The sequence below is a fragment of the Micrasema longulum genome, unplaced genomic scaffold (assembly GCF_059751315.1).
Source record: "Micrasema longulum isolate JH-2025_06_02 unplaced genomic scaffold, ASM5975131v1 h1tg000013l, whole genome shotgun sequence".
In the NCBI taxonomy this organism is placed as follows: domain Eukaryota; kingdom Metazoa; phylum Arthropoda; class Insecta; order Trichoptera; family Brachycentridae; genus Micrasema; species Micrasema longulum.
The window spans coordinates 253,970-273,475 of record NW_028277221.1 but is presented as its reverse complement, the minus strand read 5'-3'; the positions used below and the strand labels follow the sequence as shown (position 1 = coordinate 273,475).

General features: G+C 33.5%; 1 protein-coding gene across 1 annotated transcript; it reads left to right on the top strand.

The window, feature by feature from the left end:
* The first annotated feature begins 2,330 nt into the window (after nt 1-2,330).
* Nucleotides 2,331-11,704, top strand: LOC148285688 (very long chain fatty acid elongase 7-like). Its single transcript, XM_088237290.1, has 5 exons — nt 2,331-2,519; nt 3,190-3,380; nt 6,046-6,132; nt 9,399-9,698; nt 11,316-11,704. Exons 1-5 carry the CDS (start codon nt 2,465-2,467, stop codon nt 11,607-11,609), a joined length of 927 nt encoding a protein of 308 aa, XP_088093416.1. The 5' UTR covers nt 2,331-2,464; the 3' UTR covers nt 11,610-11,704.
* Nucleotides 11,705-19,506: the final 7,802 nt, after the last annotated feature.

The window sequence follows — 19,506 nt, the reverse complement described above, 5'->3', positions numbered from 1 at the left end:
AGTCATGTTATTGTTTATTTTTGCATAAAAATGTTTGTTTTAAAACAGGTTGTACCTAGTTAGGTAGACTAGACATAATCCAGAGAACTCTATTACCTAAGTATGTATGTAGTAGATAATGAAATTGTGATTCTAAAAAACCATGATTATTATTATTGATTTATTTATTTATTCGTTAATTTTACAATTAATGTGTTACTTTTTTTACATTAAAGATAATGTTCCCTCCCGTGCCGAGGGAGACATTTTGTATAATTTTGAAACATGCCTTTTAAAACATAACTAAATCATAATCTCGAATACATATAATTTATTTATTTTTTATTTATTTATATATACGCCCAATGGGCATTTTTATGGACACATTTATACATAGAAAATTATTATAACAAAATTAGAAAGACTCAATGGTTTATAGTGGACTTTGTGGGAGTGGAAGCGGGAGAGAGGTGTTTATAATTGAATTTGATTCAGTAATCGTTTGAAAAAATACAACTTGTTATCAAAGAAATCAAGACTGGTATGTTTGTTGGCAGACCTTAGAATTCTGGGCATAGGGGAATGAAAACCATAGTTAGTTCTATGGTTATCGGTATGAAAGAGTAAGTTTTGTCTGAGGTTTCTAGTTGGGATATTTAATTTTATTAAGCTCAGTAGTTCAGGCGCATCAAAGAGTGAGTTGAGAATTTTAGATATGACTATAAGGTCGGATTTATTTCGACGGTCTTGAAGAGAAGATATATTCAAAGTAGTTTCTAACTCATTATACGTATATAGGTCTCTGGATAAGCCCAACCTCCAATAAAAACACATAAAACTCACGAATATAAGCTATAAAATAAAATAAAAAGACACTATATATAAAATCATATTTCTACATATTTAGCCTAATCCACTCATCAATCCATGTTCATCCCACCTCCATTATACATTTCTTAATAGCTAACTGTCCTCGTGAACAATTGAAGTAGGTTGTACATTTTATTGGAGACCGATTTATTTTTAATTTTTGGTTGCTTTTGCAGCATCAGGATGAAATGCCTAATTGGGATGAGATAACAGATGAAATGTTTAAAAAAAACGTTTCATCAAAACGGAAAGATTGGAATAAATTTTATAACTTTTTACACATCGTTGAATAAAATTATTGTAATTAGGAGATCATAAAACGAAACTTGATTAAATTTGAACGAATAAAAACTTTATTCAGCTAAACAAATACGAAATAACCCAAAAAAGAAGATAAACAATATTGAAATGTGAAAACGTCGGAAAACTTTTTTTATGTTTAAAGGTCGGGTAACATAGGTTAGAAAATGGCGGAAATTATTGTTAACTGATCAAATCTCGTTACAATTTCTTGTTATAATTTAAATATTTTATACTAAGTATACCGTATCAGGAGTCAAATACGTCAATTAATTTATTACTAAGAGGAGTTTTGTCCACTCAATTTCCCTTTTCAGGAGTTTTATCTGAGATCAGCCAACGAGCTTTGCCGACCTCGTGGTGTAGTGGTCAGTGCGTTCAATTCCCGACATGGTTGACACGAAATATTTGATCTGAGTAAAAATAACTCGTTGAAAATGGCCCTCAAAATTTCTTTTTTCTTTGAAAAAAAAAATCTCGGCATAATATTGAATATGAATGGCACCAGCCTTTCCCTGGCAAGGAGACACCCTTTGCCAGTGTCCGTCCGCACAGAAGATTAATCTGAAAACAACCAGATTGATGTAAAACTGACACCTTAAATGAGTGTTGGGTCTCAATGTCGCATTGCATCGCCATGAGTTTATTTTTTTACAAAAAGAATTCCAAAAACAAATTGGTTAGGAAACAGAATGGTAAATTTCTATGGAATTCTAAATATTGCTCTAAATGTCACGTTCTCATGCCTTTATGTAGCAGGGTAGGTATACGTTGTCGAGGATACCTAATAAAATTCCCCAGCTTTGCATACATCGTATATTAAATATGAAAGAACTTGTTGGTCGATATGTATAACACATAAAATGCTGTCAATGATAATTTCATACATTTTTAATTACCTAATACGAAGGTTTGAAACTACTTCCGCTTCGATTTTTAAAATAGTTTAAGCAGGTTTTGGTAATCAATCTTAATTTAATTTTCAGTGGGCACTTAATTTGGATTGGAAACTCAAAATGTCGTATATAATGCAATCAATTAGTGAAATTCACAAGGACTTACAAAAGGGACTTAGTAAGTATACTTGGTTGCGAATTATGTGGGTATGCATTGTTAAAATATGGTCACAACTTCAACATCCTTTTTACTCACGACCACTGTTCACTTCCCACCTTAGTATAATTTGATCATCCGCCACAATAAGACTCGTGTAGTGAATCGCACGTTTATTTTGTTGAACGTGTGCCGCATCATAGACTTTGTTTCCACCAACCACCAGTATTCATCTCCAGATCGGGGGCCTGTCTTAGTGTTGATGCCGTTCGCAATTGACTTGTCGGACCACCGCAATTCCATCAAGAACAAACCAGGTTAGTGGCATCTATTCCTAATCCATCTCATTCGTTGGGCTTGTGACCGATTGACACTGCATACCGCATATCGAGGATATTCACTTATTTCATTAAAATTAAAATACAGTCCCTTCCGCTAAATAATATCGTAGAAGCCCTAGGGCTTCGCTCCCTGCAATTTCTCGTTGCGCATCCACGTGGGAATTCGTTTTCCCACCAATACTATATCGTTTAATGTAAACATTGAATATTTGTACGAAAAATAAACATTTTTAACACTACTATTATAATGAAAAATAAATTATGACATTGCATCGTCGGTCATTAGTCTATTTTAGGTGAACTAATTGTCATTGACTATGGACTATGAACCCTACAAAGTCATTAGACGAGACACGACAGTTGCAGCGACCTTTACGGAATGATCCTACTTTGTATCGGGGCCCTCATTAACTGGTCGGGCCTGGTAGAGAATAACGTGGAGCCAATTCGGTATATCGGTGTGGCGCGCATCGTCGCTCTCATGTGCGCCGCCATGGGCTGCTGGCTCCGGGCACCGCCACCGGCTCCCCGCCAACGGCCACAGACTCATAAATCCAAGCAAATAAATTGTATATTAAAACAACTTATTGCCAAACAGTGTTATCAGAAATATGTACCTAATTAAATTATTTGTTTCTTTCTTCAGGTCCAGAAGTAGACGAATGGATCTTAATGGGCAGTCCTATAACTATGATTATGATTATCATAGCTTATTTAGCCTTCGTATTAAAGATAGGGCCTACAATAATGAAAAATAGACCAGCAATGGAGTTGAGAAAAGTTATGATATTTTATAATGGTGTACAAGTTTTATTTTCAGTTTTCTTGGTTTGGATGGTAAGATAATATTTTAAACTTGGTTTTATAAATAAGTGGTATCTTTATTTTTACTTTTTTTTTCATTTAACTAACATTCTTTTTACCTTTTACACGGTATATTTTGATAGATTTTTTCATCTCATTTATTTTAAAAATTATTAAACATAGTTTTAAATGTAAAGTTTTAAAATAGGTATAATTCATTCGGGGGCTTAGGGTCATAAGGGCGAAACTACAAAAAATGCTGTTTTGTGTTAAGTACTAATCTGATATCCAAACAAAATATCCTGTTAGTGACAAAAAGATGAAACTCATCCGATAAGTAGTTACCTAGATAAATTTGTGTGAAACTACAAATGAAGCGTTTTGTTTAAAGTCAGAAGAATAAAACACCTTTTACATCATTTTGTTAATTTACTAATTTAAGCGCAAGTTAGGGTCATATAGACGAAAGCGTAGTTTCATATTTTTGTCTCTAAAACATTTTATGCTCTATTAACTGTATTTTTTATTTTCTTTATTTGTTACCCTTAAAAGACAGTATTATTTTTTGAAAACTGTTTTATCTTTTATCTCAAAACTGTGTTTTTGTAGTTTCGCCCTTATGACCCTTAACCCCCGAATTGTCATAGAACATAAATACACTTTCTTCGTTCATGATAGCGAAAAGAACATAATATATTTTTATGTATTTTTAAATTCTGTTGGAAACATGTTGGAAAACACTGCTTCGGAAAATATTTTTTGGTGTAAAACCACCTTCAAATCAAAACTTCATATCTGTCTTCCAGGGACGAACCGTGATAGAAGCGATTATGAGCAGCTTACCATTATATTTAACTATTTATAATAATGTTTAACGATTACTTTATTTACCCAAAAACAAACAAATAATTAGTATTTCTTATAAATCATTACCACCATTTGTATTTTTCTCCAAATATAAATAAAAATATTGATAAAACGCGTCTGCAATGAGCCAAGGAACTAGCCGATTAGATCAGCTTATTTCTTCATACAAATAAGGGTACTATATTTTGAGTATCTTAAACCCATTGGCGGGATTTTGTTTCTAAAGTAAACTTGCTGATTACAAAAATTGTTTGAAGATTCTCGATTTGGAAAACAGTATTTCAAACATTATTTATTAAGGACTATTTTTCTTTGAGATAAAAGTTTTCACATATGACTCGCAACACATGTGCTCAACGCGTCCGTTTTAAGCATGATTCATTTCTAGAACAAATCAGCCAGTTGACATTTCAACCGTAATGAGAATACGGTATACTGACTGAATTCATTGTGCTATTATTTTTAAACTTTTATATAAGTTATGTGTTAAATTAATGGAAAATATAGCTACACAATATAATATATCACTAAGTTACGTCTTTTGCGTTGATTTCATAGATGAGAGTTGTTGTATCACACAGAACCACAGAAAAAAAACAATTTATAGTATACATAACTTACATATTATTATATACCTACTATGTAGGTACAAATAATTTATATTTTTTTAAAGCTTATTTGTAAATAAAATCATCGTACGCCACTGCTATCTTCCCAGGAATCGATCCCAGTACCAGGGTACGGTAAGCAAATGCGTCAACCACTACACTACGAGGCGGACTTATCCCCATTTGGTATCCTTTCTCATGATTCTTTCTTATGGGCCTGCCACACACTCGACGAGTGGCATGGGAAGTAGCGAGGAAAGGAGGCAGAGACGTAGTGTGGCAACATTACTCGTCATGCCGCTCGTCATGCTCCTCGTCGTGCCCATCGCTCCCTATTTTATCGGTTTTTGAGCGCGATTCAAAGGGCCGGCAATATGAGCGCGAGTGGGGCCACATAATCGCGCGGTCGCAGTACGCATAGAGCGCTCACACAAGACGCGCACGTCATTTTTAAATGATGTATATTTCTTTGTATGACATTTTTTTTTACTATTTTTTGTAATTTTTTTTTATAATATGCAGAAGAGGTGAAACAAAGTACCTATTAAAAAAATAAAGGATAATTACATTTAAATGAAATACATATTAATGATATACATATTAACTGTAAAAATAGTAAACAAAAATCCTACAAAGGCATGGCCTGTTCGTGGGTATACAAGAAATGTTTATGAATTTTTGCTCCTATAATAAATAGACAGATATAATATTTTTGTGTTATATAAGAAAGAGAAAAGAAAATTTTCTGTTAAAGACTATAAGGTACTTTTTTATTTTATAGTAATTAAAAAAGGAAATGAAAAATCATAAAAACATTTCATTATTCTATATTAATATACATTGATAAAATTATCTGCACTAAAAATGCATAGCGCGCACGCTGCCACAGTTTCATCGTCCATTGTATAGAAAGACGAATGACAGGTGCGGAACGTCGCGATTAATTGCGCGAGTAGAGCAGTGTGTGGGCGGAGAGGGCGGAGAGGGCAACATCGCGCAAGAGGGCGGCAGCGCGAGGGGCATGGGCATGAGCAGCGCAAGGAGCATAGTGTGGCGGGGCTATTAGAGTAACCATTTAGATTAAAAATACTCGTCCAGGATTCTTGCAATGAAAATTAATTTAAGTTTTGCACCTACACACTTCGTCTCAAACATGTATCCAGATATTATTTAATGCGTTTTTTTAGAACGAAGTTATAACGTATGATTTTGATATTTTTTAGGGATTACGGATAGGTTTTCCCCTGAAATCGTTATTTTCAACATCTTGCAGCCAAGGAATACCCCAATCGCTACAAAATAGAGCTTTGGTAAGTTTTTAGACTTTTAAATACAGTATTTATCATATTACATTTTGTATAATAGCGCTTTAGTGAATTAAGCCTCTAAGCCCTGACTCTCCGAGCAATTGTCAAGAAATAAATGTTCTCGAATCCCTTGTAAAAATGTGTGCTACTCCTGCATCAGCGTTGAATCCTAGCCAAATCCACACATCACCACGCTCACTCAATAGGGTATTTTCATAAACTGGGGATATGATTTTAAATGTATTCAGTATTTAAAGAATATTTTTACGATTGCGACGATTTTACTTTAAAAATCTGAAACAAATGTTTTCATTTATAATTTCCTATTTAAAGTTTGATAGAAATAAAACGGCCCGTAACTGGCCAAAAGGATTGATGACGTCACGCGTGACTTATGTATCCTACGTTCACTCAAATCTCATACTGAGATACTACCGACGCGGGAGGCTTGTGGCTTTTTATTTGTTTTTATAGTTAAATTTCGTCTTTTCCTTAGCTTTTTTTTGTTTTCATTTATAAACATCTATAGCATTATGAGTGACATTGGTTTTTTACAAGGCAAAACCGATAACTTGCCCGAAATAGATATAATCATGATGGGTTTTTTTTCTCACCCAATACAAACTTTTTAAGTTCTGAGTAAAGAAATGTAATGGCCGCAAGGTAAGGAAATATATAATGTTTGCTTCCAGAATGTATTCATTTAAATAGTTGTATTATTTGCATGTACAATAAATATATTGTTTTGCGTACATTTAATGCAAAAGGGAAGAAACGTGACTTTGACACAACATAATCCATAAAATACTATTGATTGTAAACATCTCTATTGCTCGAGTGCGTGTTAATGCCTTTTTTTTATTAAATGTGATTTACTTACCTATTAATATATCAAGCTAGAGAAAATTACGGAGACAATGCCATAGGTTACATTCAAGTAAAACGGACGGGTGATATTTGAATGATAAAAAGTCGAGTCACCCCAGAACATAAAGTTAGAACCAAAGCGTACTCGGTGTCGTTGATTTGCGATGAAGTCTAGGAAATAATAGATTCCTGCAAGTGTGAAGACTGTCCAGCATCTCAAGATCAGTTGCCATTTTGTAAATGCAATAAATTTCACAAATAAATAATTTTTAAGTAATTTTATTTTTTATTTATTTAAAAAACCAACAGTTCTACAAATTAAACTTAGTAACATAAGTACAGAAATGTAATACAAATATAAACGATAACGTTTAAAGAATAAACTATTTTAGTATTGTAGTACCTGTCAAGCTTTAAAAGTGCTAATTTCAGTAGGTACCTACTGTTAGTCAATTATTATAGTCTACATCATTAAATTTAGTATTTTGTACTGAACAAGACCTACGGAAGAAAGTATAGTGGTTTGTTTTTTTAATACCTCGTTTCATAACGTTCAAATGCGTTCAATCATTTTTCCGCATTTTTCATTAGGTACTAGGAATGGCCAAAAAAGCTTTATTTGGCGTCTTCACCGTAGTGTTTGTGCACATCAGAACTAAACACCACTTGCATCTTATAACTAAAGACATTTTATGCGCGTTAATTAGTTAAAACAGTGTAAAACAACACGTAGGCCATACAAATTCGTATGAATTTGTTTGAACGGTCAGTTAGATTCGTAACGCGTGACGTCACAAGCCCATTCGGCATCCGAATGGTCGTTTTGGCGCCAATTCCAAGTATACGTTTTTAAACCGCTCTGAAAAATTAACGCGTGGACATAAAAAAATAAAAACTATACAGTTACCATTGTAATTTTTTTTCTATTTTTTTGCAAAATAAAAAAAAACGTGATAATACCCTATTGTGCACTGCAAACGTGTAATGCTCAGCGCTACCTGGCGGGTTTTTTACTAACTAAAATTGTGTTCTGTGAAGTTAGCATCAGTCTGCGGTATACACATTATGGTACCTAGCGATCCCCCTAGCGGGTGTTTTAGTAACTAAAATCGTGATGCATGAAGTTACCTGCAGTGTGTTGTTAGCTAGGAATGTACTGTATAAAGTTTTAGCGAGGTGTTAATCGTGGTAATCAGTAATACCACCTTAACATCTAGCATGTTATGTATAATCAAAAATACTTAGTACACTCCCACTTATTTGTACTTAAGGCCGCGATTCCACCGAAACGGACTAAGCGCTTTAGGTATTTAACGTACATACAATTTCGCTCTGGCCAAGTATGACTCAATGTTGGGAAGCTTGGGGCAAACACTGGCAGAATTGCATGGGGTAAATTTGACTTTATTGGACGTACGAAGATAAATATTTTTTAAAGGTATAAAATCACAAACTAATAATTTATTTTTTCAAACAACCGACATTTTAAAAAATGGCGTCAAAGTAATGAAGTCTAAATGTATAAATAAATATTTTTAAGCAAGGTAGATTTTATCTTAATATTTTTAATTAAGTAATTTCATTGATAAAAAATGTACATGATTTGGTTATAACGTATTCTTCACTGGAAAATCCCGTGCCAAGGAATACATTTTACAAGGTTTTTTGGCGAATAACATTAAAAAAAATAAAAATTAATGCATAACGACGGCCAAGCGGCCTCCATGGTAAAGTGGTCAAGACGCTTTACTAACACACGGAAGGTTTCGGATTCGATTTCCATAAAAACACAAAAATTAAATGCAATTTTTCTCCAACCTGGGTGTTCTGTGATGTAATTCACCACTGTGATTGGACCTCCTGGCCTGTTGTGGTGTATATATATGATATGTAGAATATTTAATAAATAAAATATTTTACTGTAGTTAAATGAATAAATAATATTTGGCATAGTATATTGCATTGTTGCTAAAAGAAAAAAAATCATAATTTTTACAATTGATACGAACTGGGTGGCCATAATTTTCTTTTCCCTACTTCGAAAATTTGAAACATGTTTAAACAATGGTGTAGGTCGAATAGGTAAAAAAAATTATATTTATTTGTGAAAATGTTTCAATCACTGGAAAATTTTCATTAAAATACGAAAAAAATAATTAAAGAAACGCTAGATCAGTCATATTGAACAGTGGCGTGGTAGTGTGAGTGAGTTCGGGTCACTGATCAAAAATCCAAGGTTCGAAATTCACTCTGTCACAACTTGATTTCCACTTCCTTTCAGATTTTTTTTTACAAAGCATTTTAAATTACCCTGAAATAGAAACATTTCGATAAAATATAAGAACACAAGTTTTACTCGAAGCTTATTTTTGCCATTTACACAAACATGTTTTATTTTTTAGTTCACCAATGGAGCATGGTGGTACCATTTAGCAAAGATCACGGAGTTGCTGGACACTATTTTCTTCGTTCTCCGGAAGAAAAACAGGCAGATCACGTTCCTGCACGTATACCATCACTCTATGATCATGTTCTTCTCGTGGGTATTCCCGAAGTACGTTCCAGGAGAAAATGGAACCATCGTCGGCCTCATCAACTCCATGGTCCATGTTATCATGTACGCGTACTACATGATAGCAGCCATGGGGCCAGCTTATCAGAAGTATATCTGGTGGAAAAAATACATTACTGTTATCCAATTGGTAAATTCATTAAATGTTTTACTATGATTTAGTTAACTCGCCGTGTTTCTGGGTTGTTATGGGCTGATGTAAAAAAAAGGATGCGCTGAGAACACAAAACATAGTAAGCCCAGAAGAACATCGTTTCTTGAAAATATATATTCCGTCGTCGCACGTCACGTCTTCATACTGAAATTTTAACGCAGTCCAAATGATCAATTGCTTATTTTTTCACATAGATAAACAAAATATTGTTGACGTTTTGTCATTATAATCATCATCATTCCAAGTCCGCTCCTATATAGAGCATATGCTGTCCACGAAGATCCTCCGGGCATCTCTGTCGGCTGCCAGCTCCTGTGCATCCTCTCAAATCAGGTTCGCGTCCCGTAGTTCTGACATGAACTGCCGACGAACAGTCAGCAGCGAACGTCCAGGGCGTCGAAAACCTGAAGCCTTAGCAAGGCTGGTTGAGGCTTTTAAGAGGCATACCCCAGTTAGGTCACACTATTTTTATAATGGAAAAAAATATGAATAAATACGTAGTATGTGACCCAGTGAATCGTATCGCCTCTGCTTGATGATAGTTGTCATCGGAGTTTGCTGCGTCCGTTCTCTTATTACTTCATTTCTTACAAAGTCAAACCATCGAATACCCAAAATTCTCCTAAGACACCTACTCTCAAAACTCAGTATTTTGCTGTTTTAAGCCCTAGTGAGGTGCCTCGATTCGCCTCCGTAGAGAAGAATATCCACAGAAGCCTTCACACAGTTGAATGTAACGCCTGCTATTCCTAGCCGCACTCCATTGTTGATAACTGGTGCTGGTTTCTTCCATCTCCGACAAATCAAATCCGTGCGGAGAAATTATCCTATAGACGCAACTGAAGCTCTGATAAATGCTTATGTTGTTTCGCATCTAGATTACTGTAATGGAATATACGCAATTCTCCCCAAATATTAAACTAACAAACTTCAATCTGTTTTCAATGCAGCAGCAACGCTTATTACGGGACTAAAAATATATTCTCACATCTCACAACATCTTCGAGATTTACACTGCTTAAAAAGCCCAGAGAGAATAAAATATAAGCTTTGCTGGACAGTATTCAAATCCCTTCATGAAATGGCTCCAAGATACATATTGGGCCTTTGTACTAGGGAAAATACAGGTCAAAGAAAATCTACTCTTAGGTCAGCATTTGATTCAGGAAACGCTAGATTTAGTTTGAAAATGCCTTAATAAGGCGAAACAATTGTCACGAAGTTTTTATTTTTACATGTTTACATTTGTAAAAATAAAATAACGTGTTTAGTAGACTCAAATCAGTGTTTGATTTCTAATTATAAGTTTAAATATGGAGTTCTACAAAATAAACACCAAATCAATCAATCAATCAACAAATATTACTTATTTAATTATTTCAAATAAATCTAAGAAGTTTCCATTGATTTAACCCAGTATTTTCATAATTATGACACTTTTAAAAAACCCTTCACAAAGTATGAAATTTCACAAAAATGGGCCGGGCACAGGGAAATTCTATGTACTCAAAGTGTTAATAAGATCCGTCATTAGTTATGTTTTCACCATATTTCATAATTAAAGTTTTACAACGCCAACTCCTCTTGTTACAGGTGCAGTTCGTCCTCATTTTCGGTTACATGTGCCTCCTGTCAGTCTCCAACTGCGGGCATTCGAAGATCGTCACGCACTTCTCCATACTAAGCAGTGTAATGTTTTTCTACTTGTTTCTAGATTTCTATAGAAAGTCATACATCAAAAGTAAAAAGCCTATTGGTACCGCGTCAGCCACGAATTCCTCTACTTTGAAAAAGTCCGTCAGTTTGGTCGATCGAGCAACCTTTTCGACAATATCTAAGGATGCGGAAATTTTAGCGCAAGCTGAAAAGATGCGTAAATGTGAATAAAATTTAAGAATACATTCTACTTCACTATTTGTGTAAGTAGTTTATTTGATTTACCAAAGTAGTACGTATTTACAAATAAATTATTTTTTGTTGAATGAGACTTTTACTTAAACAGACCATCCGTTCCGTAACCAGTCAAAATGACTAATCACAGGGTGGAAAATTCTTAGAATAATTCAAATAATAAAGTAAATTAATTTTCTCACGTTTATAAAAATAATACCTACGCTCAGTTGCAAGCAGGTGATTCGTCAGCAAGTTTATAGAGGTTTATTTTTTTTATCATATATTTAACCGGCGTGAATATTTTTAGTTAAGTATTCATATTCATCATCATTCACTTTTCAGTATCTTATAGTCCATAGAGCACTGCATTGGTATAGGTATCAATAACAGTGCCTAGATCTAGTATAGATGATTCATTCGTGAGGTTGAAGAGTTTTAGTATTACGGTGCCTATTCAATACTATATTGCGCTATAAAAACTTTTTTTTTAATATTTCATGTCACAATTGCGGAGATTAAATCCTTGACCTTTCGCATGAAAGGAACGCGCTGATCATAACACTAAGAGGTCAAATATTACATGTACAATATTTTATCTAAAATGATAATAATCATCATCATTTCCTTTCCACACCTAACGGTGCATAGGGCACTGCATCGGCACACCAATCGCAGCGTATCTTGATCATTTTTATTACATGAAAGTAAGATGATCAGTCTTAAGCTTCAGGTACCAGTCCAGGGACTATAAATTTTTAAAGTGTAAAAACGCCCTTTTAAATAAGTATTTCATATCAACCATGTCAGGAATCGAACCCGAGACCTTTTGCATGGAAGGCAAACGCGCTGATTATTACACCTACAAAAAAAAAAAAGTCAGCATACGCCACACTCATGTAGTTAACCCACTGTTCCCTATTGTTTTTGGTAACGTGTTGCATATTTTAGGTGCACCACCCCTTTCTCTAAACAGTTTTGCATATCAATATCTTTTTTTTAAACTAACTGAGCAAAAATTTAATATTTCTTTACTTTAATCAAACCGCGAAAATAACAAAACAAAGAAGTTTTAAAAGCTTTCATTGTACCCCTCACTGCAGTATTGTTAATTTGTGATCAATCAAATACACATGCTCAGCACTATCACCCTTTTCTAATTTCTCAGTATGACAGTGAAGGAATACAGTGTTAGTTCCAAATTGAGACCGCGGTCGCATGCTCCAGATCCCGCTTTGGAAAGGAAGAAGAACGTAGTAATACAAACAAATCAAACAATGACACACACACCCAAATACACATAGGAAACATTTGAATAGTTTGCACCTATACAACATGCACTCAAGCAACAGAAAAAAAACAATACGTATCTATACCAAATCACAGAGGATCATCAAATTTAGGTGCAAATGTATTTTGTATTTTTTTCTACTCTGAGTATGATATTATAATAACGGAACACAAAATAGCGCGATCTCTTTAAGTGAAACGAAAGGCCTTTTGATGTTTATATCCGGCTTATCTTTAATGAGTTTTCGATGGTTTTCTCCTTTTCGAAGCAGTTCCTGTAAAGGTCCACAGGCAAAATTCCCTTACTTTCCACTGGACACTACTCCGATAATGATAGCTAGGAAACAAAATCCAGTTGTGAAATATCACCATCAGTCATTGTTAAGTAAATAACAGCATTTGTCGATACTATTCCTGGCCGATTACCTTTCGTTCCCATCCTTCCTTTGACCCATCCTTATGGTACCTACCTAACATCAAGAAAGAAGATATTCAAAATTAGAAGATTCGGATTTAGAACAAAAACCAAACTACATTTTTGACTTTACATAAAATCGGATAAAGAAGTGGTTGGAATCGTCGCGCGTCGTAGAAAACATTGTCTCATTTTATAGTTCATTTGTGATCCAGTGCCAAAAATTGAAGAACATTTAGATTGTATTAAAGGTAGGTATCTACTCCATGTACTTATTCCTTTCTCAAATATTTCCCAATAATAAAACTGAATGAAATTCGTTTGTCATTTACAATCCGCCTTTTCGTTAACAGTCATCCCTTCTTCAATGGTTCAAACGGTTTCACTCATAATAAAAAGCAATGTATTGCAATTTGCTGCTCGCTTCGTTCATTTTTGGAGGAATTATATCAGATAATGCCATTCTTTGTTATGACCATATTGCAAATATAAATGGTAATGTTCGCTTGCTTTAAAATAAGTTACAAAAGCCTTTTTCTGCTGAGGTATACTTTTGAGTAAATTTTATAACAATTTGGACAAACTGAAAATATTGTTGACATCAATTTAAATTCAAATAATATATAATAATAAGCCAGGTCAATCATTCTATAACTTCATTATATAAAAAAATAGACGTTTTGGTACATTATCATTGCTTTGCAGAGTGTTGTAATTTCCCGGCCATTCTAGGCGGGAAAAATTTATTGATGAAACTGCTGGCAAATTGAATATTTGCGATCCAGTCCAGTTGGACTTAAGAATATAAAAATACTCATTTGTTAATATTTTTTTGTGGAATATTTTTATGTCATGTAATTTTATCCTTATTAATTATCTTGAGTCATGTAATTTTATCTAAAAATAGAAATATTTGCGTTCTTATGATTTACCCAAATATTTGATTTTGAGAGCCATTTCCAACGAGTTGTAAATAACTCTCTATAAAAAAATGGGGGCAAGTTGGGGTAGAGTGGGATTCGAACCACGGACCTTTGAGCCGTGAATTTGGTGTGTAAAAAAAACCCAATGTGTAAATATGTATCAGATAATATTTTTAAAGTTTTGGAGCGGGGTTCGAACATCAATAAAATAAAATAAACCAAGTGATTAAAAAAACATAATTTAAAAACAAAAGACCTAGCTATAAGTATAAAATTGACTCATTTGATTTATGTATTAGCGTATTTCAGTTTTAAAATAATGTGAATGAGTATAATATTTTATTTTATTTTATTTATAGTATGAATGACATCTATGGTAAAATATTATAAACATTCTCTTCGAATAGCATTAAATTTATATAAAAACATACAAACGAATGACATTACGAAATGGAAAACGATATCTCGCACTAAAATAGTATTTATTAAATGAACCAATAAAACCTGTAATTAAAATTTATCATGATTGTGATTTTTCACAAAAGTTATAGGTATTATGTGACATAGTAGTGTAATGATTAAATTCATTCAATGGGACGTAGATTCATATGATAATATCCATATTATTAAACAGACGTCTGGGACAAATGGTCAACAATCAGGATAAAACCAAATAGTTCTACATTATCTCTGGGTAAAAGAACTGAACTTCTTCGAATCAAAATAAAGTTTCAACACCTAGAAATAAAAATAAACAATAGTATGATCAAAGTTCTTATCGTTAACTGATTAGGGACCATGATAATGAGTAGCTATTTATTAGATTATGAAGAAATCAAAGAGTTTATTTATTTAGGTGCAATCATTATTGAAGACGGAGGCTGTGAAGCAGAAATCAAAAAAGAAGGTTCATACTGAGAAAATCAAAAACCCGTTTGGTGGTTTCGCTCTGGTGTTCTCGGTTGCATTGTGGGGTGTTGAAATATGGGCACTGAGGAAAACTGATAGGTTTAAAATGTGGTACTGCAAACGTGTGATCCACAAACGTGTTCATCCTCCAGGAACTATCAAAAACCGAAAGGCTCTTCATTTCGTTCGGAAATGGGATTTTATAATTTTTCGGACGTACTACAAGAAGTACGCCCGAAAAATTAAAGATAAATTAAATTATAAATTTACACTCCCCAGTCTTGAGAAAAATTGGTAGTAACAGAGACAGTCGAGGGTAAATTAGCGAGATGACTATCTTCTTAAAGGTGGACCGACCAAATAAAAGAACTAACGGGGTCCTCATTTAACGCTGCCGTCACTTATTATAATAATATTTAATTAAGATAATTTACAAAAAGGGTGCTTTTCAAAATGATTATTTTTCTTTTGTGTATATTTTAATTTAAGAAGGTAAAACATGAACAGAAAATATAAAAGGAAAAATAATGAAACCCACTAAACCGCGAAACCGGCTTGTCAGCAGGTTTCTTATTTTTCCATTACAAAGAGAAACGTTAGTGAAATTATATAAGTTTAAAAAGTAATTTAAACATTATTGAAAACTAAAATCATACGTATTTTAACACAAAATTTATTTACAAAAATTGGAATAGATGACTGTTAACATAAAATAATAATCAATAATAAAGCCTTGTTACATATTAGCCATTTAATTTTTTTTTTCTTGAAAGTTTTGTCAACATTTTCTTTTAAGATCAGCTTAGGAATCTTATATTTTTTTTGAGTAATTGTATAATGAAGTGTTTTTTGGCCATACTTATTTACAAACCTCGGTACTGACAAGCTTTCACGTTGTGCTAGCCTTGTATTATGTGTATGTAAATAATATACCTAATTAGAATTTCAATTTTTATTTTGAAGTGTTATAATTTTTTCTTTGCATTTAACAGTATACATAAATAACAATCACTAAATACACCATTATATAAACAAAAAAAAACAAGCAAAGTGTGCGTGCACTCTTGCAAATATAGATGTAGTATGCAGTTTTGCAGACCACCCTATTTTATCAGAAATAATTTCAGTCCCGCTATTTAGTAACAGACTTTCGAACATGCTCCGAATTGCAGTCACTTTACATTGATGTCTTGATAAATCACTATAAAAGTGAACTGAAATAATATTTACGGATAATTCCACTATTTATAAATAAATAAATAAAATTTGAAAGAAGGCCAAATTTAAAATTTTTGCGCTAAAATTAGAATATTGTCAATTTTTTCATATCATTATGAATGCAGCACGTACTACTCAATAGAACTGTCAAAATAGTAGGAAAATTTTATGTTAAGCTTTTTAATTTTTCTAGAATGATCGATGCATATTATTATGAACCGCGTACTATTGGAGCACTATTGAAGCACCCTACCCTACTCCTTATATCGGGTAGTGTCGTATTCTGGCTGAAGCCATCTATAGCTGTTTCGTTTCAAATGGGTTTAATATTACGTCACATTCAGCCATCCGTATTCCTATTTTCCCAACTTGACCCAGGATCGAGAAGAAGGGAGGCGTATCACACAACTAGTGCTTGACATCCCCTGATACCACGACGCTGAAGCTTGAGCAAGACGCCAAAGAAAAGTTTATCATCCAAATAAATAAAAAATCATACAAGGGACGTGTGTATCAAAACTTGGTACCTCTAGTTTTCTTTTAAGGTTCAAAGACACGATAGTAAAGTTTCGAGATTTTATTTATAGATGCCGCTAACATTCATTTACTAACATCAAAAGATATAGTTTGGACATCATCCTAAACTCAAATCTATGTTCGTTACTTTTGAAGGCCAAACTCTTCCAAAACATATATGTAGGATTTTGGTAGCTAAGTGTGGTGATCCCGTCCCAGGAGCAGGTGGACAGAAGAGACGTGGTTGTGGTATTTACTGCATGTTGAATAAATATATGACCATGTGTTGTGAAGCGCGAGAGTAATGGAGATGAGGAAATGAAGTAACTGCACTTGAACAACATGCTGGAACTGTGTGACTGGTTGAACTGGACTGACTGACTGGTGTTGCCACGCCCTGTGGTTTCTTTATAGGCCACGTTCCTTTATAGTTCATTTTTTTATGGTAAGAACGATGTAAATCAGAGGTTCCTAAACTTTTTTGTAGAGTGTCTTAGACCCCCTGCCATGTTTTTCGGTTTTTGGTAGACCCCCTACTTACCTGATTTTGATTTTTCATAAATTTCTAACTGTAGTGAAGTTTAGTGTTGAAAATTTAATGTTTAAACAAATGTCAAGTTTTATACATTTGTTATTTGAATTTAAATTAAAACTACTCAAAATAAAATTTTGTATCTGTTATATAAAATAAACGTAACATAAAATAAACTAAGCAATAAGTAAATGTTTTTGTGGGAAGGATGAACCTGATGATATAATAATAAATTATTAACATTTGGCGTCAATTTTGTCACATTAAATATGCATAATGTCACATCAAATTCTAGAACATCACAAAGCGAATGCCTACATCCTCAACTTACACAATGTTATAAACATATATATTTTTTTTTTACTTCATAGGTACTTTTATAAATAATGTACATATCTTTATATTATAAGATGGTATAATGTAAATAAATAGGTACTATCAGTGTATGTTGAGATCCACTATCGTGGACCCCCATTTTCATTTCATGGACCCCCAAATTTTTTTTAGTTGACGTAGACCCCTTGCATGTTATCATAGACCCCTGGGGGTCGATATAGACCACTTTGGGAATCACTGATGTAAATGTACTGCAGAACGATGCTTCCGATTTTATGTGCAATACTGTTGAAGTTTTATTATAATATGTTGTATTGGATTCTATAGAAAATGATGACATTGCTTTCTCCGGTCATAGCACTATTTCAGGTGAAATGATTTAGCACGTGTGTGTCATCGATTATGAAATATGAACAGCACATATATACGTTTTTCATAATGCTCTGAAATTTTAATTATATTTTAACCCACCCATGATTTGTTATAAATGTTGTAGGTGTGGGTACTCAAAACTACAATGTAGGCCAACTCCTCGTTGTTTCAAATGCGGAGACTCTCATTTTGGTGAATCCTGTCCGTATATCGAGTCAACCAAATGTGCTCATTGCTCCGGAACCTATTTGGCAATCAGCATTTCGTGCCTCAAACTTGCTCGCCAAAAAATATTGAACAGTATGGCATCCCAAAACATTTCTTCAGAAGAGTTCGTAGACAACTTGCCCCACAATAATGTGGAGCATAAGCTCTAAATTCACCTGAAATGACACTAGACTCTTCCACCTCGTCAAGTAAGTCTCAGCTTGATTTTTCATTTGAAATGGAAGAATTGTTGATTCCTCTTAATTCTGTTCGTAATTCAGCCCCTGATGTTGATGAAACTCCGTATATCCTCAATATTTTGAGTTTGTCCAAATTTTTGTAGACAAGGACTGGATTCAACTCGGGGAGCTGTTTATATTTATATATTACAACAGAGATGAAGAGGGGAGTTGAATCCAGTTCTTGTCTACAAAAATTTGGACAAATTCAAAATATTGTTGATAAATCCACCTGGTCCATGAAGAAGTATAGAAATTGAAAAAGTAACATTTTTAGGCGTTGCCTAGTATGTAGGTGAAATAATTCAATTAAATGAATCTCACCCGCATAAATAAAGCTTTCAGCTCTTTAACTTCACAAACATCAACAGATGAAAGAATTGAAGGAATATAGATGTTCAAATATAGGCAGAATGGTGAATGTTACACAGTGTGTAAAGTGTCCACTTAAACCAGCCAATTAAGCCCTGTAAATGCCTAGACTTCTATATTACCTTATCTTAAATGTTCTTCATCTCTGTTGTAATATGTCCGTGTATCCTTATTCAGAAACTACCTGAAGAGGTCATAAAATACTTATTAAATTTATAAACTCGTAATTTGATTTTTAAATATGGAACCATTTCGCAATCATGAAAGGAACAGATTATTGTCCTAATGCATAAACCAGGAAAAATCCTAGATATTATTCGTATCACCCGATTGCCTATTCCGCTTTTTTTTTAAAACTGTTTTAACGCATGATTAAAAATAGAATTGACTGGTTTTTAGAACATAATCACCTTTACACAAATCTCAGTTTGGTTTCAAGAGAGGTAAGTCTTGTCTTGACAACATAAATATCCTTGCTACGGATGTTCAAACCGGCTTCAAGAAACAACAATTTACAGTTGAAGAATAAGAATTTGTTTTGATGGATTTTATTGAAAAAAACATG